General features: G+C 48.0%; 1 protein-coding gene across 2 annotated transcripts in view; it reads right to left on the bottom strand.

Moving 5' to 3' along the window:
* Positions 1 to 12,782, bottom strand: part of PAX8 (paired box 8) — a 59,050-nt gene extending 46,268 nt beyond the window's left edge. The window contains exons 1-2 of one of the 2 annotated variants that reach the window (XM_032243644.1): positions 12,663 to 12,782; positions 12,202 to 12,301 (exon numbers count right to left, since the gene is read on the bottom strand). In XM_032243644.1, the coding sequence (XP_032099535.1) occupies positions 12,202 to 12,226 (25 nt within the window). In that variant the 5' untranslated portion in view covers positions 12,227 to 12,301; positions 12,663 to 12,782. The remainder of the gene's footprint in view (positions 1 to 12,201; positions 12,302 to 12,662) is intronic. The other variant, XM_032243645.1, reaches the window with a different exon arrangement.
* Between the last annotated feature and the right edge of the window lie 12,924 nt (positions 12,783 to 25,706).

The following is a 25,706-nucleotide window of genomic DNA, read 5'->3' as shown; positions in this document are numbered from 1 at the left end:
ACTCAAATGTCCCAGTTGAGTCAAACAAGGAATCAATAACAAATGTTATTGAAGAATTAGGTGAAACCAGCAGCCCAGACATTTGTGGAGCCCTCAGTCTCGTGTAGGATTTTGTGTAAGGTGCTGTGGTTAGAGAGAGATATGAAAGGGTTTTTGTTCTTGTCTAGCTCAGAGGCAGGATATCACCGTAAGAAGCTTAGAGGCATTTGTTGGAACAGGTACTGAGTGCCCAAGGAATGGAGCAGAGCAGGTGCAGTGGGAAGTCAGACAGGATGGTCACTAAAGATGGAAGATGTCTAAAAAGGTCCTAGGAAGGAGGTGGAGCTTGACTGAGGCTTTGTCAAGGGGGTGGGAGTGGGAAGGGTGTTCCAGGCAGCTGCATTGAATGGGCAGAGACACAGAGGTGAGAATGTACATGGTGTATTTTGGAAACAATGACTAGTTGGCTGGAACATGGGTTTGCATAGGGAAATAGTGGGAAATAGGGCCACGGAGGTCGGAGAAAATCTTCTCGGCTTGCACATCAGCAGTTTGCCTGAAAATGCTTGTTAATGATTGGATTAAAAGGAAGTGCAAGGAGAAATCTGATTATTTTGGAAAATCACCAGGCTAAGTTTGTCTGAAACAGAGCCAAGAGAGCAGAGAAATCAGAACATTTTGGTCAAGTGAATAATCTAGCTATCACAGATTATTGCCATGACTTTTCCACTTAACAAAAGCACCACAAAGCCTGAAGAAAACAGAGTCGGTAGGTATGTGGTTGTGGCAAAAGAGCCAAGAAGGATATGAAAACTGCCAACGACAGAAGCATGAGGTCAAGCCAGAGGAGGATGGAAGTTTCATGCACAAGTGAATAAAATACCCTAAAACATATACATCAAGTACAGTTTACTTAGATGTCCTGATGGCAGAATGGAATGAACACCATGGCTTAGCTGCTCTTGTCAAAGCCCCACCGTTTGGCTGAACCTGAGTGTGTTTCCATTGCTGTCTCCTTCACTCAGGGCTGACTTCTGGTGCCTGGAACCTGCACATGCTCCTGGGACTCCTCATCTCTGCTGGGGCTGGTTCCTCCTCTGATCCACCTTATGGAATCCCACCCTGACCTGGTCACAGCTCAGCCTGCCTCCCTCACCCACTTGCTCAGCATTTTGTGTCTCTCTGGACTGAAGCCTTTGCTTTCTCTCTGTGATTGTGGTGAAAGTTCAGTTTGCTTTCTTCTCTCTAGGATGTCAACACGAAGGCAGAGGTATGGTCTCCTGAGTTCCATAACCCCAAAGCCTAACTCCCTGCCTGCCATGTTGAGGTGCTCAGTAGACACTGACTTAACTAAATTGAATAGTTGAGTAATAATGCTCTTTGAAATAATTTGGAGTTAGATCTTGAGGCTTGTGTGGCCAAGGGATGCATGATTGGGTGAGGGCACATCATAAAACTTGAAAGCAACTGAGCATGCCAGCGGTTAGGGTGAGAAATCTGCATGGAGCACTCCGGGCACAGAGGCAGCAAAGCCCGAGTGCTGGGGAGTCAGAGCGGGAGCGTGAAAGGCACTGCCAACAACAGAAGTTTTTAGGAGCTGGATCAAAACCCAGGATGATCTGGTCACAGGGTGTGCACTGAGCACATACTTGAGAAAGCAATGGGCCAGGAGGAGAGAAGAGAGGTTCACCATAGGACAGTGGGTGGCTGGGAATAGAAGCCCTCCCCATGGTGGACCAAGAAGTCTATGTAGCTGAGAGCAAGACAAAAGAAATCACGATTTCTATGGGTAGCTGGGATGAAAACCTCAGGGGTGACAGGGTCTTTAAAGGAAATCTCAAGGAGGGCACCACATCCCAGGTGTGCTCCCAGGATGCTGAGTAAGAAGAGACCACCTTTTCTGTGCGTGTCTTTACTCTGCCACAAAGCACCTGGGCCCCTAAATGACCAACACACATGTGCTATACTGGTGCTAGGAAAGAAGGGTGTTTTGTTGGGAAAGTCAAGGTAAGAGGCGAGCCCAGGACTTGCCTCCTTTCTTTGAAGGAAGACAGTGTAAAGTCTCCATGCCGGGGATCCTTCTGATGGATCGAGGCACTCATCATTTCACAGAGTGGGAGCTGTAGCCACTACGTGCTTATCAGGCAAGTCCAGCCTCACATCGGCTGGACACCGGCTATTCTGACACTTGTCAGTACATGGGGCACTGAGAAGGTCACAGCGTGCTGCAAAGCACGCCACAAAACAGTGAGTTCAACTTCTTGAAAATCATAATGTGTTGCTAAAATCAGATCCTAGATCCTAAAAAAAAAATGAGGTAATGGCCATTGAACAGAAAAAATGTACATCTTAAACTCGAAGATAAGGACAAGTGTACCTTTTCCTACCACTGTTGTTTAGTTATATCGACAAGCACCTCTGCCCACCCTCTGGGGAAACACTTTGAGAATCACCGATTTATGGAAGTTTTATAAATATCGGTTGATCAAATGTACAAAATATGCACGATGATGCCATATTGTGTATAATGTGACTAATACAGTTCACGTGGTGCTGAAACAAGCTCGGTGTTGTGCATGTGACTATGTTTTGTGTTCACACTTCTCCTTTAGAGTGTAGTAGACGAGGCATGCCCGAACTGCCTGCGGCTGAGGGGGTCTCAGGAGCAGAGTTGCCCAGGAATTCTGAGCAAGGACAGAATGTCAGAGAGAATCTCCTGAGCTGAGCAGAGAGGCCCGCTCCTGCCAGCTGGCAGCCACCTGCCTTCAGTGCCTCATTCTTGGGGGACCTTGAGGCCAGGTCTTGAGTGGATGAGTCCTGCTGCTACTGCTGCTGCCCACTTGGTACCTCTGCTGGGAAGAGCCACTGTGAACCCCAGAGACCTGGTGCTGGCCTACCTAGATGCAGAGTTGTTCAAGGCTGGAGGGGGTTCACAGATGAGATTCTGTCACCATACTTTACCAATGAGGAAAAGCTCCCAAGGGTCAAAGAGCTGTAAGGCCTGGAGAGGGGAAAGTCTGCATATCTATGAAGGCATGGAGCCTAGGCATTGGAAGTATCCAGCAAGCACTTTCATTTGGCAGAGCAGGCATGTCATCATGGCACTTGTATCTACAGCCCTGCCACATTTTGCCACGAACTATCCAGCAGCTCTGAGATGGAGCTCCAGTGTAGACTGTCATGGAGCCTGCCAGCTCTGGAACAATGAGGCACCAGACTCGAGAAAGCCAGATGGGGTTTAACTGTCAACAGCAACAACATAGTTGAGCTGGGGTGGCTGTTCAAGATAAGTGACCTTTGGTGCTCCTGCCGACGGGGTTGTTAGTGTTCAGTCCTTTACCCACCACTGAGTTGTTTTGTCTGAGCATTCACCCGCCTGCATCTGTGAGTCTGCCTTCTTGAAAGGGAAGAGCAAGACTCCAGCTCCCTTCCCTGCAGAGGTGACTTTTACCTTGCTCAGTGTTGGAGCAAAGGAGCAAAGCAGAGCTTAAGTCAGAGATTTGGTGCTCAGCTAATCACAGAGACTTTTAAATGTCAACCAGGGTTTGCTATCAGGCCAAAGCTGGATTACTATTACTCAAAGTAGAAAATTGTGAGACAGAGGTAGGTGAGGATGGAGGGAGAGAGAAGAGAGAAGAAGGCAGAGGATTTGTGGATTTAATTTTTAAAAAATAAATGTGTGGTTCAATGTCAATTACAAGCAAGTACTCAAGACAATCTTCCTGCTCCTGTCTTAGCTGCACAGACAGCATAACTGCAAACCCACTTGAGCTCATTTTTGCTCAAAGACCAATTCTATTAAACCCTTAGAATGTGCTGGATTTTAACACACAGTCCACAGATGGCCGGTTCTATCAAAAGCTGAGTGTTTTCCCTACGAGTGGGTTTTCTGGTAAGGCAAACCTAAGTCTTCCTTTCCCATTTTGGGCTGTGGTAACAGCAGGTAACAGCCGCAGAGGTCATAGCCAGCACTTTCCCTGTGTCCCTTCATTTAATCCCAGTACTCCTAGGTGATAGATCTATTATTTTGTCCATGTGAAATATGAAAAAGTATGTCTTAAATTTTAAATGGAACAGAGTACTGGGTTTCAAGTTACTGGTGGCTGTTTCACAGGAAATACTAAGACAATGAGACTTTGGGAATGTGTCCTGGAGACTGCTCTCTGGTGACTACTACATGGAGCACGAGAAAATGTCTTGAGTGGCGGCTGTGTGCCAGGCGAGGAGACAGGCTTTACTCACATTACTCCCCAGAATCCCTGCAGCATCCCCATGTTTTATAAAGATGAAGGAGACAAGCCCAGAGAGACAACCGAGTTGACTAAGGGTCACCCAAAAACAGCAAAGGAGGCCCAGGGCAGGGGATTTTGCCCTGGCTTCATACTGATTTCGAAAGTCTCTTACCCTCTCGACACCTCTCGGCCCCTGAGTTTATCCCAAGAATAATAGTTCTACTGTCCCCCTGGGGACGCCAAAGCATCAAAACTGCACCACACACCTAGGGCCTGGGTGTGTGCAAACACTGTCGTACACACGGATGACAGCAGATTAAGCCATTTCTGCCTTAGGTGTGTCACCCAGCCAGCTCCTGGACCTTCCTGCTGTGCTGCCCTGACAGTGACAATATGTCCTAGTGGACTAATTAGCACTAACTACCCAGGTCACTCCAAGGCCATTTAAGAAAACAAATAAAAAAGACAAAACCCATGAGCCCTGTGGCTGAAGACAGAAGAAAAAAAAAGTTAAAAGCAGGTAGGAATGAAATATTGTTTTCTTTATCAATCTCTCCCTCTGCTTAAATCAAAAACAGGTTTTCATCTGAGAGCCCAGGAGCTAAACAGCTTTCTACATGAAAAAGTGAAAATATTAAAATAAAAGCACTTTCTTTTAAGCTGTTATAAAACTGAACCTCTGCAGAGGCTCCAAAAGAGAGATGCCTTGCTCTTAAGCCCCTGAATGAGAGGGATCCAGAGGAAGCAGCACAGGGGATGAACCTAAGCTTGGGGACATAACAACTGGCACCTTCAGAGCCCACCATTCCTAGCTATGCTGTCTGTGGATGGGGTCCCCAGTACTGGCCCCTAACAGCGTGAGAAAGCCTCCCTAGCAACTCGGAAGCCATTTCCATCACATCCAGGATGAACCTAGGCAGGGATACTGAGTGTGCATTGGAGATGCCAAACTAGGGAAATCAGTTCCCCAGGGGCCTTCAACTTGGGGTGCCTGAGGGTAGATGCTTTTTTCCGGGGCAGATGGAGACACAGCAGACTTGGGGGGATGTGTGAAGGTAAGGCCACCTTCCCTCTGCCTTTCCAAGTGGCTGATCATCTCCTTCCTTCTCATAGCTACTTCTAGGAGGGCCATCCAGATGAACCACTTCTCCATTTCACTGATGGGAAGACTAAGAACTGTACTCAAAAGGGGAGTATTTTAATTAAGCTAGAAAGTGGGGAACACTGATGAGGAAAGCGAGCTGATTGGCTGAAGGCCCTGCCTGTCACTGCCAGCAGAGGCACTTGAGCTTTTTATCAAGGGTTCTGACGGGAGTTTCCTCTAGGATTGCAGGGATTCATCGAGTAGCAGGGTTCTGATGAGCCGGACTTTGGGTGGTTGGGGTAGGGAGCAGCGGAAAGGGGAATTGGAGTGATATCATCCTCTTTAAACATCAGTTTCTTCCCCTCTCTTCTATAAAAATGTCAGTAGCAATACCTGCCTGGCAGAGTTGTGAGAATTAAATGAGATAATGAATACTCCTGATCTCAGCACCATGCCACACCTGTGGCAGTCCTCAGAGAGGAGAATCACAGCTTCCATTCATTGAGGGCTCCGTATGTGCCCGGCGTCCTCAGCTCTTGTGCAGATGCAGACATTCTCTTTCTTTGGATGTAAATGTGGCATTGGCAGAGCAGGAAGACCTGTGAGGCTGGCTGGGCTGAACCAGAGGGATTGCCTACGTCCTATACGGCATTCAGGACTATGGAGGAGCCACAGAAAGAAACACAGAAACAGAACCCAAGTATCCTTGGGGAACTCTTAGACTTTCCTCCCCTTGATCTTGGACATGCCTCAGTAGAGATGCTGGTTTCTACCCAGACCCATTCCTCAGGAAGGAACCCCAGCCAAGCAAGGGAAAGCCCAGACTCAGTGACATGAATTACAGGTTTAAGACAGATGCCTTCCCATGAAGATTTTTCTGGCTGGTAGCCTATATAAGAGAAATTTGCTCATTGTATTTCTATTTGGCCAAGGGAAGGGTCTGGAGGGGCTTTCAGCAACCCAAACAGGCTTGTCAGCTCTAACCCTGGACCTAAGGAAATAGTTATAAACCCTCAAGATCTACTTAAAAGTGTCATGACTGTAGATAAACAAAGAAGAGTGGATGCCTTTTCCTACTCCACCTCACTGCAGAGACTTCATCCATCCCAGGGTCACTGACCACGGACTGGATGAACTGGGATTGGTCTGGGAGAATGGTATTCTCAGGAGCCAGGAGACTCCTGGATTCTCTGTACTCCTTCTCCCCAAAAGGAATGTCTAGAACCCATGTTGGAAGTAGTCATTGCCTGCATTTCCTAGGCAGAATGTCTATTAGCTCCCTCCTCAGAAGAACCTGAGCTAAGGTGTTCCAGTCTGCATCCAGAAAGAATCCCTCCTGCAAAGAACTCTACAGCCTATAAGAGGAAATAATGTGAGGGCACATTCTCCTTTCTTAGAGGATGTTTTCAATCCTGAGTTCTATCTCTGAAGAGAATGAGGACCCAATGGGGGCTGGTGCCCCAGTTTTCCCCAAGTTTCAACTAAAACAAAAGCAAAACTAACCTGCAGTCTTGAAGGTGGGCTCCTTCATTCCCCTGCCCCCACTTTTTAAAATATTTTTTTTCCTTAAAATGGTTTCTTTTATCTTTCGGCTTTTTGCATACTCAGAAATCAAAGAGCTCAAAGCTTCTCAGCTCAACTGAGAACTCAGCATTTCTTGGACTGACAAATAGAGCAGCTTTAAAATGCTTAGAAGTGAAGACAGACCGACTGTGGCGAGAGAAAGTAAACACATCCATGCACCAGTCAACCCTAGCAAGCTCCTTGCTGAGATTACAAACTGCAGTTCCTGCCTGAGCTGGTGAGGATGCTGGAGGAGTCTGGGGGACCAGAACCACAAAGCAGCCTCCTCTGCTTCAGCTAGTTGTGCCCCAGAGGAGGTGGGTCCTCAGAGAGTCTTTCTGGGGCCCGGTTTGGATGTTCCTAAGCATAGCAGACTCTGCCAGTGTGTCCGTCATTCATTTCACATTTGGAAATGTACCAAGAGAAGCGGGAACGAGCTTCATTCTTTCTGATCTAGAGGAGACCCCTTTCCTTTGCATTCAAGCTCTCTGTGTACAGGTGAAACTTGCCAGTGAGAGACTTGGAATTTTTCACAAAATAGAAGGTGGTAATGACATAATTTAATATGAATATTTGAGGAACTTTATCTGTGAATAATATATACTTTAAACATCCCCCTCCCCAAGCCACACACACAAATTGTTTTTATGAGAACCAATTAATAAATGCTAATTCATTCAGGCATATCTTCACTAAATTACTGTTTCATTTAATTGCAGGGGAATTTTCCATTACTAAACTCTCCCTTGCTGATTTTTTTTTTTTGCATTATTTATATATTCTTTCAATTTCACTAATAGCGAGGTTGGTATGTGATATTATCTGATGTTTGTACGTCTTAAATTTCTTTTTCATTTAAAATATTTCCTCATTCTTGCAGCTCCACATAATCTGGGAGAAACATCATTAAAAGCAGACAAGATTTTATACATAAATGATTGAAAAAGGCACTGGCTGAAATTAACCTGACAGGAACGCGTCTTGTGTGATTGTATTTTTCTCGTTCCAGGCATGCATGTGTGTGCATGTGTGTGTCTACTTTGGATTAACGTGGGAATGCTTTCCTATATCAGTAAGTCACAAGTCAATCTATTAAAAGATTGTGCATACAAAATAGAGATGAAGATCACAGGGGTTTTAATAATAAAATGAACACAAACAACACTCGAACTCTCTTTCTAAAACCCAGAGCACAATGTGCGTTTTCTTGCTTCCTTTTCTTGGACCCCAAATAGAGACTTTGACAACCAGATATCCAAAATCCTAATCAGCCAGCTCCCTAAAATTCTGTCTGTCTTTTACATGTAGAAAAATGGGGGTATCCCATGGTGGTTAGGGGTTGCTTAGAGACTGTGGTAGAGATTTGGTGTTGACAAAAATGTGTTTTGAAAGCAGGATTTTGATTTTCTTATATTGAATGGCAAAGGTTCCAAGCACCTGGCTCTCTTCATTTCTGAAATAAATGCTTTCAGATTTTATTATCTCTAGCTACCTTCTCCCTTTCTTTCCTCTCCGCCCCCATCGCCTCCTTTCAGTGTCTTTCTTTTTCTCTTTATTATTTTGCCCTTTTCTCTCTCACAGCAAAATGTTCTGGAGGATGTGAATGATTAAACTGTTTACTCCAAGGTTTAGGTATGAAAAGGCATGTCACTGTAAGTAAAGTTTCACCTTTATACCCAACTCCATCAATAATTACAGAACAAGGATGACTATTAGTAAGTCTTTCTTACAATTTGCTCTTACAAAAATGATTTTATTTTTTCTGGGCATACCAAGTTCTACAGATTTTACTTTTCACCGAAAATTATTTACACAGCAGAGGAACCTGCTCCAAAATAAAGGTAGCATATAAGGGACCTGTGAGTATATCCACAGGAAAATGAATACCTATAAAATGCGTCTCAATAAATTAGAGATTTGAGTCCATAAATAGAACATTTTGACATATATTAGTAGATGCCCTCTAATTTGAACCAAAATGTCCCTTAATAATTAAAATTCCATGAGATTAATTTTTTATTTTGTTTCCTTCACTTCCTTTGTCTTCTTCAACAAAATTAGGCAGAGTCTTTTTGGGGGTAGACTGATAAAATTAATTAACTTTCCTTCCACCCCCAAAAAGTTCCAAATAAATGGTTCCAATAGACATCAAAAAAGTGTCAATTAGAAATAATTACTTCTTATCAATCAGTGGGGCAATTAAAGTGACAAAGCTTAAAAAGATACTTATCTTAAAACTAATTTACAAGGTAGCTAAATTATCTCCTAATTAACTTGCATTGAGGAGGGTGGGGAGGATAGACCATCCTGAAACAAAGATGAATTGGTGAACCCCAATACCTCTTTATGTTCCTCAAAGCTGCTTCCCTCCCCTGAAATCTTATTTTCCACCCAGGCAGGAAAACTGGGAAGAAAACAGATCCTTTCCAAATGCATTTATTCCCCTTTCCTCAATTTTAAAACCAAGAGGAAAGAATAGGGCTTTAGCTCTCAGATCAGAGAAGTAAGGGACATTTATTTTACCACTTGAATGAACTATTTTCAGTACCAGGGGGAGTGGGCTGCGACAAGTTATTTAAGGTAACTTTTAATGATAGCCTGCTTGCTTTTACAAAACTCTCTTCCTCGCTGGTACAGTATTGTTTTCAATTTAATATATATATATGTGGCATTTATCATTTCTCCTGCATCTTTGAATTTTTTTTTAAATGTTTTTGCTTTAGAGAATTTCGTCCCAGATGCAACAAAAATAGCTATTTTAAGGAACGTTCAGCCCATCGCTGACCTGCGCATGTTAGAATGATTCGCGCTCAACATTCCTTCAGAATAAAGCTTTAGGAATGACAATGTTAAGACTCTGCAAGACAAGACCAGCCAAAGACGAGGGGAGAGTGAACCCTGGAAGGCTGGGCGGCAGAGGCAGCGCAAGAAACTTTTCTTGAGCGTCTCGGGTTATTGGGAAGGGTGCGCTCGGCCCCGCTCCCGCGAAAAGCTGTGTGTCTGCCTGCCTCCCGGATTCTAGTCAAAGAAAACTTACAGGGGAGCTCCTTAAGCACTGCCGAACTCAGAAATGGAGGTGCCTGGGTAAAAGGGGGAAGCTGCTAAAACCTAAGAGAAAATGTACTTGTAAAAACAAGAGAGGTCTGTTTATGAATTTAGCTTCAATTACAGACAACAGTGTCAGGTAAACGTATCGGAAAGACGGAGGGCCTCTCCTTGAGTTTTGCCGAAGGAGCGTTCAGAAAAAGAAACAGGGAGCGCCTTCAACAGTCTGTGCTGTTATAGGCTATTTTCTAGTTTTATTAGCATTTAAATTAAACTAAAGAGGAAAGTCTTATCCTCTCTTCCTCCCCGCTTTATTTGTTTATTTGTTTTGGAAAGTGGGTGGAAGAAGGCCCTCTGTCTTCTGAAAAGAAAAAAGGGGGAAAAATTACCTGGCAGGTCCTGGGGCAGAGGACTCCCTCCCCAAACCCAAGCGCGATTTGTACCCAAGCTAATGGGAAAGCGCGCATCTCATCATCTGGGACTGATACTGATTAAAGCTACAGTAAAAATAAATTGTGCCTTTTTTTTTCTGTCCCTACTTGATTCCCATTTATTGTAATGAGTGCTTCTAGAATGAAAATAAGTAGCTGGGGGAAAAAAATAAGTTGATCTGAGGGACGAGGATATCTTCTCATTTCTTGGACATGCAGTAAGGGTCCAGCTCAACCCAGTACATTCGAGTTCCGAGAGAACCCACTCCTCCTGCCACAGCCGGAAGGGTCAGGGGAAGGTCAGGAGAAAAGGCAGACCTCCAGAGCCGAGCGGAAGTGCCCCGGACCAGCCTGGCATGTGATTGGGCACCGGGCACCGTGTATTCGGCCTCGGGTATGGCCCTGGCGATGTCCGGTATTGTACCTCTGTTTGGCTAACGACTAAGGGGCTAAAACCTGGTCCTGACCTTAGAAAGTGGCCGAGGAGCGATAGTGGTTCCGGCACGCGGACCGTAAAGAGGCGCCAGGCAGCTCTGCTCGATCCCAGGGCTCGCCAAACCCAGCCGCGCCAGGGAAGGGCTACAAGGTCTCTACCCTGAGGCCCTTTGAAGGGTCCCCGCGCCTTCTGGAAGAAGCCGGAAGATTCTGGTCCAGCTCTCTGAGGGGAACAGGGGCAGGGAGGGAGCATCCTGCTGACTTTGTCTGCAGCTCTAGAGCGAACCCGGATGAGAAATCTTCCGGCCCCCCAGGGGGCTCCCGCTGCCCTACTAGTTGAACCTCGGCCCGGGGACTCGAGACTGCGCGGCAAAGCCCGAACCCGTGGTGCGCTCGGCTAAATAGAGATCTCAGCCGCTCTCCGCGCCCGATCCGACCCTCCTTATTATAACAAATGTCCCGTTTGCCGAGCGGGACTTCATATTCGCGGAGAATTCATTCTGAAATATTGATTTCCTCTCACTTCGCCGGCCCAAATCGATAGCGATGCGCCCTGGCCCCATAAATCGCCTTCTCTGCGGCGGGCCAGGCTCCATCCATCACCGCGGGCCGCGCTGCGCCTCAGCCGCTGTCTGCACTCGCTGCGCGCGGGACGGCTGCACCCACCAGTCCCAACCCTGGGGTTCCCTTCCAGCAAAGACCCTACCCAGCGCTGGCCGTGAAGGGGGAAAGCAGGCATCGCGGCCTGGGAACTTGAGTGTTTTTGAAGGCCCTGCTCCCGGGCGCAGGTGGGGAGGGGGTTTCGACTCAACGAGCAGCTTAGTCCTCGCCAGCCAGACGCCCTGCGCGCGGCTCCCCGCCTGCCCCGTGCCGGGCCAGGAGGATTCAGAGAGCACCTGAGTGTGCGGCGGGCTTCCGGGCCCCTGGCCACCGGCTCTATTCCCGTTGGCTTGAGAGATGCCAGGAGCCACAGTCCAGCCAGGGGAGTCACTGGCGAAGACTGCGGGCACCCGAAGAAGAGGGGGCTTAGAGGTCGGGGACAGGGAAACGGCAAGTCCAGCACCACACCGGTGCATCCCAGGGACAGAACACGAAGAATGTCCACCCTAATGCGCCGTGCAAGACTGGGAATGGAGCTCAAAGGAAACCCCCTCCAACTCCACAGGGATCCCCTCACCGTTTCGTGTAGTCCCTCGAAACCAAGACCTGGAGAGGGCGGCTCAGCTGGCCGAGGGGAACCCCAGTGCCCGAGAACAGCGAGGCGGCTCCAGCCTAGAGCCAGGCCCCAGGCGCCCCCAGCTGGTCCCCACGCGGGTGGGTCTCGCGAATCCCGTGCATACGCTCCCAAGATCCAACTACCCGAGCGCACGCACGGACGCTCAGCGCTCAGCGGCGCGGGGGCTCGGGGGTCCTGACCACGCCGCGTTCTTACCAGATCTGATGGAGTTGTGAGGCATCGCCGGGGAGTCACTCGCAGCCCGCAGAGGGCTCGGGGCTTACTCACGCAGATCCCGGCCGCGCCTGCCGCTGCCCTGCACAAACCCAGGAGAGGGGTATGAGATGCGATGAGATTCAATGCCTGCATCCTCAGGCCCCCTCCCCAGGCCTTATCCTTTACATTTGTATCGCCTGCCAGGAGTAGGAGGATTTTTAGGCAAAGTAGGGCCAACCTCAGCCTGGCCTAGCTAAAGGGCTTCCCGGGAGGATCAAGGACTGGGGCGCGCTGAAGAAGCTCCAGATTCCAGCCTGCGTGCCCACTTCCTCTGCTGTCCCAGTCTTATCCCATTTAACTTGGAAGGGAAAAGACTGCCAGGCTTCCTGGGATCCTCTCCTTTCTTGCATCTCCCCGTCCTCCCTGCCAGCCCGCTTCCAGCTGATCCCTGGGCGACCTACCTGGCCGGCCGGCTGCAGGCCCTCACTGCCTGGGTCCGCCCGCGAGGGTGCCCTGGGCCCAGTGTCTCTCCTCCTTCTGAAGTTTGTTCCCATCCACCCGGCATCGCCGACCGGTTTTATTCCGCTGAGGCCCTGGGAGATGGGTCTGGCGAGGCTCGAAGGCCGCGGATTGGCTGGCTGGGTGCAGGGGGGTGCGGGAAGGGGAGGATTTTGCAAGGGGGACATGGCTGAGTGGACTGAGGAGTTAGAAACATTCGCTGGGAGCTTCTGTTTCCAGCGGAGGGAAGATGGAGGCAGCTGAGCCCTAACTCAGCAGGCCTGGAAATATTGGAGGAGTGGGGAACCAAGCAAGGCCTAGGAGCCTGAGGATAAGGCTCTCTGGGTCCTCCTGGGTCACTGACCATCAGAAGTGAGAGGCATGGTCTCTGCAGGGTGTCCTTCTTGCCCCATTCACCCCGGTTTGCTCACAGGGAAGCAGCCTTTTCTTTTGTAAAAGGAAGGAGGGAACTTTTGTTTTATGCCTGATTCTTAAGGTAGAGCCTGATTTCAGAGCTGTAGGTAAGCTGCTATCACCTTCTCACCAAGGCTGTGACCTTTTCCAGGGAAGAATCCTGGGCAGCACCTGAAGCCATTCTCTCTGGTCTACACAGATAGTGTCCACACTCTTGCATTGTTAAGCTAATCAAATTGTCATGTAACCCATTCCACAGCAACTCCTCCGTGTCTCTCTCCTCTGGAACACACACACAGCCACCTGCCCTCTTTCTTGCTCCTTGAGGATTTTGAACTTGGAAGAAGAGTTCGGGGAAGGGCAGTGAGGGCCTAGACTTCACCTTTGCATGGAAAGGCCTTAGAAAGGAACAGAACTGAGCTGACCTCTGGCCTTGTCTGTAGGAATCAACAGCCTCAGCAATATGGGGACCTGGGTGTGGTCAAGAAGGGGTCTCACCAGTGGGAATGAGAAGACCTTAGTGATGGCAAAAGCTGCCGCCTCCTTCCTCATGGTTCTTCTCTCTGTTGGGGAGTACGGGTAAGATTGTGAGTGGGTATGAGTGAGCAAATGTCCGGGAACACCGGTAGGCCTGTGGGTCAAGGCCTGAATGCTTCCCCAGTCTTTCACCAGACCTCTGGACTCAGGATTACAGTCTAGAAGATAGCTATGCCCTTTTCAGAGAAGGTTCTGCAGTCCTGGTGGGGTTGTTCTGGGACAGGAGGTTAAGGAGCCAGAGGGAAGGGGGCAAGGAAGGGCCAGGGGAAACTGGGACATTCAGGGGATTGGATGTGTATGTGTATACGCACATGTGTAAGCGTGTATGAAAACACAGGAACTATATTTCTGAATTGAAAAAAGAAACTTTTATCTTCCATGTCAATTCACTGCCTCCTTCCACAAGTATTTCTCATCTCTCAATTTAGGAGAAATGAATCATCTTGTGAAAAAAGACAGAAGAATGTGTGTGTCCCTATATGTTTCCTCCATATTTGCAAAGAGGGGCTCTGAACAAAAACAGTTGGTGCTTCCCTGTTTTAAATGTGTCTCTAAAATTGTAATTTAAAATTGCTCTGTGGTTTTCAAAGATCCAGATCCCCAACTTCTCTGGCAATCCCTCCCCGAGAGACAATCCTAGGGTGTTGGGATGGAAATCGCTCTTGGCATTGGTCCTATGGACCTCATGGGCCGGTTTGCTGCCCCGGTATATATCCTGCTGCTGCAGGGGAGGTGTGGAGTGTGGCAGCCACAGCAGAAACTCTCTTTGTCCACCCAGGATTCCCTCCCACCAGGGAGGCAACACTCCAGGGTGAGTCTGATAGGCTCTCATTTCAAACAGCTCTGACAACCTTAGAGGTTCTACCTCTAAGGGTCTGATACGTAGCAATATCCATCGACTCCTGAAGTCATTCTTGCCTATGCACACTTTTTCCGCCCAAGCAATGAACTCTCCATTCCCCATCCCCTTTTTGGGCAAAATTTCTTAGAGGACAAATCCAGCAAGTTATCAGAATATTCCCGTCCCATTTTAAAGCTTACGTTTAAAATTTCATTTTAAGATAAAAACAATGTACACTGTTCAAAGTTACTCCTCAGGGAAAACCACACCCCGCACCTTGACAGCACCTCTTCTCCCAACTTCAGGTGACATAGCAGATGACCAGAGGACTCAGCAGAGATCGAGGACCAGCAAGAAGTGAGAACATAGTGAACTGCTGCAGAGATAAACACAGGCCTCCTGGACTGGCCCTGCTTCTGATGAGAGTTGGAAATCAGGCCTGGGTTCCTTGGTACTTCCTAATTCTCTAAGACTAAGGCCAAGGAAATGTGATTAGCCAATACCTTAACTCTGTCTCTTTGGCATTAGTCTCCTCTGCAAAACGAAAGATTCGAAATACAGACATTTTAAAATCATCTTTTATCACAGTATCTTTTCAAACTTAAAATCCATGATCCTTTTAGTTAAAAATAAAAATCATATGCCTTCCTTTGATGATATTTGAAATTTTAAAATAAATTTGCATTGTGACTAATAAACTTTCAGTTCAATGGGACATTTAGAACTCTTTTTTTTTTTTTTTTTTTTTTAAACAGAGTCTCACTCTTACCCAGGCTGGAGTGAGTGCAGTGGCACGTTATCTCGGCTCATTGCAACCTCCACCTCCCGGGTTCAAGCAATTCTCCTGCCTCAGCCTCCTGACTATATGTATATGGGGCTACAGGTGTGCATCACCATGCCTGGCTAAGCTTTTATACTTTTGGTAGAGGCGGGGTTTCACCATGTTGGCCAGGCTGGTCTTGAACTCTTGACCTCAGGTGATCTGCCTGCCTCAGCCTCCCAAAGTCCTGGGATAACAGGTATGAGCCATGGTACCTGGCCTGGCCTTAGAGCTCACTTTCTAAAACTAATACCACATTTCCCACCTTTTCTTCTCAGGCTTGATGCCTGTAAGATTTTCTTGGCAAGATTATCAACTGGAAACTAGTGACACTTTTTTTTTTTTTTTTTTTTTAAACTCAGTGTGTTTTGGAGAAAGTGTAATTCATTGCCAATATCAAAATACAGAAGTAGAGAAGAGAGAGTAACTCTGCCTTGCTTTTAAAAATGTGAGCGATTTGGCCACAGATCTGAGTGTTTCTTTGTGAAAATGAATATTCGTTCAGGTTTAACATTCCAACAGTCCTAGGTAATTGCCTAACTACAGTGAGTTTTTGAATTTGCATAGTATTCTGCAATTTGTTTAATTCTATGCTGATCTGCTGAGCCTTCAAAAGATGCTTTTTCTTTTCTGGACTCAGCTGAAATGCACTGGGCTGGTGATAGGGTGATAAAGTGACCTGATTTGCTCTGGCCAAAATCAAAAGTGTTTCCTAGATATGAGATTTTTGGTGTTAAAACTGGGACTTTCCTGGGCAAATGAGGATAAATTGGTCATTCTCCCTAATTAGAGTTGGGGAGTGGGATGGTTTGGGGTCTTTTAAAGCTGCTGTGTTTCAACTGACTATTGGGTGGGTGTTTGATTGCACAGGTGGGTCATTCTACCTGCTGGCTCAGGTGACTGAAATCTTTGAATTCCAGCAGGTCCATGAGCTCTTCTGCTCACTCTCATGTACCCTAGTTTCTTTGCACACACTGCCCAGAGGCCAGCCTGGGGTGGGGGAGACCACTGCCCCCAACAATCCCCCTTGCTTACTTGCCACCATGCCACTTCCCCTGCATAAGAACCACCGTTGGGACTAAAGTGCATCCCTTCAGGAAGAAAACAGCAGCTCTCTACTTTGCATCAGAGGTGAGTGTTCCAGCCCTAAATGTGTAGAATGGGACCATTTCTTCTGTCTGAACCTCAGTTTCCCCTTCTGTATGATGTGGGTGTAGATGGAGGGTGGGGAGGTGGGGAGGGCCAGACCCACCTTGTAGTAGCTTTGTTGTGAGGATGAATAAAATTATGAATGTGAAAGCCCTTTGAAAACTACACCTCTGTACAAAAGTTAATTATTATTAGACAACAATGGCAGAGGAATACGTCCAAGGAGGGCAAAGTTAAAATGCCTCTAAAATTTTGCTGTGGAAGTCGGTTCCTTTAATCCTTTCCCAAAGGAGCCTTGGAGAGAAAAGGGCCAGTAAGCACGTGCCTGTGGGTGCAGGTGTGGGTGCGTGCAGGTGTAGTGGTAAGGGCAGGGGTGTCTTTGAGGGGAGCAAATAACATTTGTTGACCCAGAGTGAGGGAAGAGTCGATGGCAGAAGGCCAGCACCACAGCAAAACTTCCAGCCACGACTTCACCGTTTTGCAGAGGGCAGAAGTGTTCAGGGCACTGGTAGCTTTTGCTCCACCCTCTCCCCTCACAGACTTGCCCAATCCTGCCACAGCCACATGGGACTTCAACCCTGTCCCTGCACTCAGGAAATGGCCGATGGCCTGCCCTGGGGCCTCCTGGTGGCTGTGCCTGAGAATCAGTCATTAATTATTCCAGGTTCCCCACCTCCCTAGGCTTTGAAAACACAGCAATAGAAATACAGGTCCTGGCAGGTGAAAGGAAAAAGGCCACTGGCTGGGATGCTGAAGGCAGTTTGGAAGAAGCCAAAGTGGCTGGTGGCATTTGTCCAGTTGGTTTGGGTGGGAGCTGTGTCCTGGGCACTTGCCCCTCCAGCTCTTTGCCCACCCCACAGCCTTAGGCAGCAGCTGCTGGGGCTTCTGGAACGAGACCTTGGTACTTTCAAATGGGTGAAAAAAAACCCTTACTGGACACAAAAAGGAAGGGGACAGAGGCAGATAAAAGGATCAATATATACAGCTCATTTCTTTCTCTAGTAATTAAGTGTCTTTTTTTTAAGTTACAAAAAGTGAGCTAGACCCTTTTGGCCACCCATTTTGCAGATGAGGAAACTGAATCCTAGGAAGGTAAGTGATGAGCAAGGCCACCCAACCAGTACAGGGCCAACTAGGTGGCCAAAGAAGCACCAGTGACTCAGGCTTTGCTTTAAATGTTAGAAATTCTACTCACTCCAACCTAGTTTTTCCCACTCCCCACACCTGCCTCCTCCCCTCAGGAAGGAAGTTTCTGGAACCTAGGGAGTGGCCAGGGTGAGGTCAGACCCCCAAGGCTAGAAAACTTTCCTGCCTCAGGAGAGGAGAGTAGCTCACTGGGCAGGAATGCCCTCCCCTCAGCTAGGTCCCTGTGGTCCACCCCAGAGCAGCAGGAGTCAGAACACAGGAATCGTCTCAGACCAGTGCCAGGGCACTGGAGTGGGCTGCCTTCCTGACAGCTGTTCTTGGGGAAGTGCCAAGGAAAAATCCCAGGCCCAGAACTTTTCATCAGACTCAGGGTTGGCTTTGTTCTCTGTGGCCTTGGAATGCCAGTGGTTCCTGCTGTGGGCACAAACCCTGGAACAGGGCATGTCCTCCCCAGCTCCTGGCAGTGCCCAGGGGCCTGGTGGAGGGACCTGAGACTCTGCTGGTTTGAGCAGGGCAAGGGGAAGAGGTTGAGGGATAGAGAAGATTCAGGAGATCCAACTGGCTTTCTGCCTGCCCCAGGAGGGCTTCTGGCACATTCTGAGTGAAGCAAACTTGGGTGTTTTTTGCCCACTCCATCGGGGGGCTAGACTTCCTGCAGGACAGTGTCCTCTTGTGTCATGCTGTAGACCACACGGCACTGCCTTCCCGGCATCTGAAGGAGCAGCCTTGAGGGTTTAGGGGTCTGGACCCCCATTTTCCTCTCCATGCTTCAGTGGTGCTCATGGCACCCACACTAGGGTGGACATACCATTACCCTGAGGGAATGCTAAGCATGGTATTTCCTTCTAATAACAACAGCTACTACTACTGTAATTTACTAAGTATTACTTAATGCCAGGAACTATGGAGTACTTTATACACAGCCCCATTTATCTTTCACAATGCCCAGTGAAGTCAGAATTTTGAGGCCACTGGGTCACAGAGGGTGCCCTGGGTCACCCACTTGCTGAACATCAGATCCAATATCTGAACTCAGGTCTCTCTAATATCTGGACCAGCATTCTCTTCACTACCCCATGGAGTAGCTCCAAGGCATGGACAGCTGTAATAGCTCCAAGGAAGCTATTAGAATAAACTTAAAAAAAAAAAAAGAGTGTCAGTGTCAGGGGCCACCAGTGGACTGCTGAGAAGTGGACCCCGGTAACACGATGTATGCTTTTTTAGGCCCACAGAGGTAAGTGAAAGAATGCAAAGGAAATCAAAGGCTGGGGTCATGGTGAATCCCACTGCTTTCTAACTGAACTCCTGCTGCGCTTGCAAAGCACAGACACAGAACACACTTGTGGCAAGAATGAGTGAGTCATCCATTTACACATTTTCTAAGCTTTGTTTTAAAATTCTTTCCATTTTTACGCCTACCGTTTTTTATGTCACGTAGCATTTCCTTTTATTTTTCCCAAACACCTCTCCCTTGAACCTCCTGGAGTGTGTTGGTAATTTCTGTTCATTTTGTCCACATTCCTTATACTTTATAGATTTTGATTCCATCTGCTCTGAGATTTTATTTTTTAAGTAGAATCACTTGCTCCAGTGGAGATGGCCTAGCGTCTTGAGAGAAGGATTTTTTTCCTATTAGGGGTCTGGTATCCTTTCTTCCATAATGCAGAGAGAATATAGGGGTCACATTGCTGGGCTGGGAATCTGGTGGCCAAAGCTGGAATCCTAGGACGTTCTCATACTGGCTGTGTGACCTTGTGCCAATCATTTAGCTTCTCTGAGCCAAAGTTTCTATGCCTGAAGACTGAGACTAAAAATGATACTTCTCTTGTAGGATATTACAATGTTTAAGGCAGACAGAGTGCTTGGAGCACAGTGAGCGCTCAATAAATGTTAGTGACTGCAAGTCAAACTAGCCACAATAAAGATGGCAGAGAAGGATTGCTCATGGACCTGGGTGTGGTGTCACAGTCATTGTACCGGGGATACTAAGAGACAGAGAGAGGTCCCAAAAAGGGCAGCGGGGCGAGGGGACTGGGGACAAGGAGCATTGAGGACAACCTCTCAGGTGTGAGTGGGCTGATTCTTCCTTTACATCCTGGGTCTCAGTGTGTCCTCTCTGGGGCTCAGCCATCTGCTCTTAGGGAGCCCAAGACTACACTCACGGAATAGAGCCTACTCGAGAAGCTCAATGGCCTTCCAAGTTCTACCGCCTGAGAACCCTCTGAGTTCTGAGAGAGTGTTCCGTGCTACCAGGGACCTGTGGCTCTGGAGACCAGAGTCCAGAATAGAAAACACCATTACCGTGGTCTCTAGAGCCATGGCATTCTAGGCTCGGTTTCTCCATGAACCCGGGAGGTGGAGGTTGCAGTGAGCCGAGACAGTGGTGTACTCCACTCAAGCCCATGCGGCAGAGTGTAACTCTGTCTTTAAAAACAAACACACAGAAAAGGTTGCTCTGTAATGAACTCTTCGTATGAATATTTTCCTGGAGAGATGTGAAGTGACAAATGAAGCTGTGGGAGTACAGGTTGGGCACCTTTGGATTGGACATGGACGAGTTGGCTTCCCACAAACCTAGTCTGTCTTCTCTTTCTACAGCTTTTGAATATCCCTTTAAAGATTGAAGGTAAGCAGACAGGGCAGAGTAGGAAGCAAATACATGGAGAGATTCCCTAATCCAGGGCCATTACTATTTTCCAGGCAGTGACCAAGGCGTACAGAAGCTTAGAATGGGCGTCCTGACTGGGAAATGCTCCTGATACTGAAAGTAGCTTTGGCTGCCCACAGGTAACCAGGAAATAATGAGAGGGTACACGTCAACCCCCTGAGATCCTCAAGCCACTTTCACAGGTCAAATTAGGTGACTGAATTCAGTGTTAGGGTCTCTTGCTCAGGACTCAAAGAGAGCTGTGCCACCATGTTTGAAACTTAGTATCTCCATTCTAGAATCCAAGAAGTTGTGAGTTATGGAACGCACCCTGGACTCAAAGTCAGAGAGACCTGGGTTTGTGATACGGCCTTGCTCTGAGCTGTGTGACCTTGTGAAAGACACACTTAAGGTCTTGGGTTTCTCACACTTAGTAAAACTATACATAGCCACATCTTATTAGCAGGGTGGCATGAAAATAATTTGTAAACTATTAAGAAATGGAGAAAAGTAAGGGATGATGAATTTGAGGCAATTATGATGATGAATATAGTGCCATGCTTCCCTTACCAGGAGAGCCTTTTCTCTGTTTTCTCTCCTCCTCTCCTTTGATGTATTTAGCTGTATAAGCATTTATTGAGCACCTACTAAGTGCTGGACTATCTGCTAGGACCTGAGAACACAGTGGTGACTGAAACAAGAACCACGTTCTCGTGGAACAAATAAACAGGTCCTTGTAGGGAGGTATACTTTGTGCTGTAATATGGCTGGAGTGCAGAGAGGGAGGTGTGGGGAGCAGTGAGGTTACCCCACAGAATCTTGACTGCCCAGAAGAAGAGGCCTCTAAGTAAAGAATAGAAATAAGAGTTGGAATCCACCAGGCAAATGTAAAAATGTGAGGCGTAAAGGTGGAATGTTCTGGTAACATCAGAAAAAAGGTCCAGAAGCTGGAGAGGGCCAGGTACATTTAGGGAACTGAGTTGAGTGTAGTGGGAGATAAAGTACAGTAATAGAGTGCATGTGTGTGTGTGTGCATGTATGTGCATGTGTGTGTGTGTGTTTGTGTGTGCATGTGTGTGCATGTGTGTATCTACAATGAGAGCTGAGAGATGGGTCTGGGAAAGTGTGCTGGGGTAGATCACAAAAATTCTTATAGGCATGTTGAGAAATTTGGACTTTATACTAAAAAGCAAAGGGCTCTTAGTTGGAGAAAGTGAAGGAACAGGCATGTTTTGGAAAGCTCTTTCTGGCTACAGCATGGTGAATGGATTGGAGATGGCCAGGTTGCAGGCAGGTTTGGAGTGGGTGGGGCATTCTAAGGGATGATGGCAGCCCTGAGAATAGAGGAAAATGGTGATGGGGTTGGGTAGGGAAATATTGCCATAGTCAGCTTTTGACTCTCAATTCTACTCTTGGCTGGTGGTGATGGGCTGTGACCCTGTGAAGACCAGACCAAGTGTAAGCCCCTCCTATCTTCCTATGTCCTTTGGTGAGCTTCAGCTTCCCTAAGCCCAGTAGTCACTGCAAGCAGATATGGCTCCTCCCACTTAAAATTTTTCCAGTGGCCCAGGGGAAGTTTCTGTCTGATGACAGTCAGATCAGAGAATTAAGGAGGGGATGCTGGTCTAGAACAATACTCCCATAAATGGACTGATGGGACGCTCGCTCCCTCATCTCCAAGTCTTGGCTCCAAGATCATTGTCTCAGGGAACTCTTTTCCACTCCCCCTATTGCAAACCAACCCTGCCTTCCTCACCACCTCACCACTGGCTTTATCCCTTTCACTCTGCTTTATTTCTCTCCACCATTTGACATATAGTCTACTTCACTTATTTATTCCCCCCAGTAGAAGGTAAGTTACATAAGGGCAGGAATTATTGGTAGCTTTGTTTACTGCTGTATTCCCAGTGCCTAGAACAGTGCCTGGTGCAGAGACAATGCTCAATAAATTCGTGTGCTTACGTGAGTGTTCGATGGAATGACTGTGAACGGCAAGGGTACACAATGACCTCATCGTGATGGTGTGGTGCTGGGTAGTGGGCATGCAGCAGTTAACAAGATAAACACTGGACTGATGTCTTAGCCGTGCCTGCCCCTCAATGGTTCTTGGAAGCTAGTGGCAGAAGCAGAAGCTCAGTAGCCTTTTATTTTTCACCTGGGTGTGCTGCCTGCCTCTCTTTTTTTCTGGATAGCTGAGGACCTTCTGAGTAGACTATGGGTAAGAGTTGGGCACAGGCTATGGACAGGGTCAGGGAGTGGCCCTCCCCAGATCCCAGGGGCAGTGGGAGATAGCCAGACCACCTTTCTCCTCATTGGCACTCAGTCCTACCACTGAAGCCTCCAAATCTCTGGGCAAAGGTTATAGCACCTGCTGCCCAGGGAACATGTGACCACTTGAGCGCTGCTGGGTTGGAACAACCCACACAATCAGGTCATTGTACTAAACATGCAGGTTCCCTTACCAAGCCACACCCCATTCCAGCACTGCCAGACCCTTCTGGGGCCCTGATTTACATGTGCCCCAAAGCGGGAGGTGTTGTTCTAATGGCCCTGGGGGAGGATGAGGTCACATCTGTGGGACTCATTTACTCTGGCCTGCTCTGAGATCCGGGGAGAAACAGATGGGAGGAAGAGTAAATAAGCACATCCTAGCTTCAGGCCCTATGAGGAGTGGTAGACAAAATCATCACTATTTGACTCTTGATGACACTGGCATTGACTATTGTCCTCCAACATTTGCTTTGCTTGGTGAAGACTGTTGAGCACTTGCTGATTTTTCAGAAGTCCAACAGATTTCCTTTTGCCATGACTGGGTCCAGAAATCCCCACCAAGTCACTGTCCATTCTTGAAGATTTTCCTTCCTTCCTTCTGGTTCTCAGCAAACCATTAGACAAGATTTGTGGCGACTGAACTCTTGGTCTGTATAAGAGTGTGTCTATTATTGTCCTTCTAGGAGCAACGAGTTCTGCAGGGCTTTGTACCCTGTTGACACTCAGGCCAAGCTCACTGGCAGGTTTCACTCCACAGGACCATTCATTGACTGCAAGGAAGTCCCCACTTGGGCTGTTTAATTTTTTTCATTATAAGTAACCCCAAAGGAGATTGCATGATGAGGTAGAATCCAATTTGGTTACAACAACCTTTTTTCTGAGACAGGGTCTCAGTCTGTCACCCCAGGCTGGAGTTCAGTGGCCTGATCACAGCTCACTGCAGCCTGCAGCCCTAACCTCCTGGGCTCAGGCAATCCTCCTGCCTTAACCTCCTGAGTAGCTGGGATCACAGACACATACCACCATGCCCAGATAACTTATTTTATTTTATTTTATTTTAGTAGAGATGAGTCCTGTCATGTTTCATAGGCTGGTCTCAAACTCCTGGGCTCAAGCCATCCTCCCACCTTGGTCTTCCAAGTTGCTGGGATTACAGGTGTGAGTCACTGTGCCCGGTGTCCACAGGTTCTAACAGGTAAGTGAATAAGGATATACTTTTGCTTGGTACATTGCAAGATACTTGAATGCCTGGCATGTAGTGAGTACTAAAACAAGGTGAATCCAAATCAAGAAGCTTAAAGACAACCAGGGCCATTTTGAGTGCTGGGTATTACTTACAGGTTCAGAGATATCAGTTCTGCTTTATCCCCAGTCCTCATCACACGTTTCCACAAAGAGAGATGAAGAGACAATGCCAGGACTCACCCTTTCCCATCTTCACTTGCAGGAAAGGCACTGGTTTAGAGGTCAGGACACAGGCATCTAAGACGCCCTTGCCCCTGACCCTGGCTCTTGGGGCCCAGCAGGTGGTCTCTGTGTTTCATGTTTTGTCTCTCCAGAGTCATCCTCCAGGGGAACACACACACCCTGACCATGGGAAGGGAGGTCTGGCTAAGGGAGGTGGCCACTGCAATGACTGAACTCCTACTTTGTGAGCAAGCACCTACTATGTGACAGAGGCTGCCCAAGGTGTGATGTATTGAACATTTTCACCATTCTTGGTGCCCTTATCTTTAAGGAAAAGCGTCCTGCAACCTTGAACTTCTGAGTTGGACTGTCTTGGAGACTCCTCTATGCCAGGTGCCATGGGGCCTTAATAGGTGATGTAGCCCTCCTGGAGCCCCAGTGACCTATCCTGCGACGTGGAATAATGAGAACACCTTCATTTCAAGAGTTGTGTGAGGATTAAATGAGATGATGAAGCACATGGCACAGAGCTTGTTAAGGGCTTTGCAAATTTTAGACATGCTGGTGATGATGAAGAAGAAATGTGAATGCTCTAAGGCTCCCCAGGGTGTTACTCTTGGCTCCACTGGTTCCTGGATTTGCAGCGGGGCAGCAAAAAGGCCCAGATGCTGGCAGTCCTGGGAGGCCTGAATATTTCTCACTTGCCTAATGACCTGGGGGCAATCACTTTCTCCTTCCACATCTTCACATCAGGGTCTGAGGGTTGAGTCCCCAGGGCTCTGGGTCAGAGACACAACGTCAGAGTTGTTCCAAAGGACGGACAGTCCCTCTCCTCCAGGCTCCCAAGCCTCAGCCGTAACTCGTCTGGGTCAGGCCACCTCCTATCCCCTCAGCCTGCTGAAGGTAGGAGGAGTAGCAGGGAAGAGCGGGGTAGCAGAGGAGAAGAGCCCTGGAGGAACTGCGAGCCCCTGGGGGGCCGGGTGTCTCTCCCCGTCCCCGCCCCAGAGCGCAGCAGACTTGCTCTACTTCTCTCCTCCCACCAGCTGGGTCTCCAGGTGCCTTCCTTTAATTAAAAGTATTTAGCCTTCCGCTACACTGGCCTTCATTTGCATGGGATCCTTCTTTTTATGCAGCCTCAGTGTCAGAACATGCCAGGAGGTTAACGGAGCGTCTTGCAGCGTCCGGGGACACCCGGTCCCAGCGGGCGCCCTGCTTCCTTCCCTGCGCTTCCCTTTGGGACTCCGCAGGCAGCGGCGGGAGCTGTCAGGTTTCCAGCCCCTCCGTCCCCGCAGGACTGGGCCTCTTGGAGCGAGGAGAGGCACCGCAGCTTCCCCATCCTCCCGTGGCAAAAGCGCATTCACAGTCCGTATCTCCGTGGGTCTCAGCGCCAGGGCTGGTCCTCCTAGTATCTGAAGGTAGGAGGAAGATAGCTGTTTTCTGATCACCTACTTGGCCAGACGCTGGACTGAGTTCTGTGGGTATTCAGGGAAGGACGGTCACAACTCCTGCCTGGAACTCAGCTCCTCGGGAGGAATCTGTATTGGCGACTACACAAAATTCTATGACATCAGGTAGCAGGTGGTTAAAACTGCAGGAAGGTTTCACCTGAAGGGGCACTGGTTGTTAGAGAAAAGCAGAACAAGAACTCTCAGCGGCAGATCCTTGCATATGATTTTTTGTTTGTTTTCTTAGATGAACATTCTGACGTTCTGATGTTTAAGATAATCAGGCAAAATCATCAAGGCCATGTAGATGGTGGCAGGCAGTCCTGGGGT

The sequence above is a fragment of the Sapajus apella genome, unplaced genomic scaffold (assembly GCF_009761245.1).
Source record: "Sapajus apella isolate SASKATOON/1434 unplaced genomic scaffold, GSC_monkey_1.0 scaffold52, whole genome shotgun sequence".
Lineage (NCBI taxonomy): Eukaryota > Metazoa > Chordata > Mammalia > Primates > Cebidae > Sapajus > Sapajus apella.
Note: the sequence above shows the minus strand (reverse complement) of the source record. Positions and strands in the feature narration are given on the sequence as shown.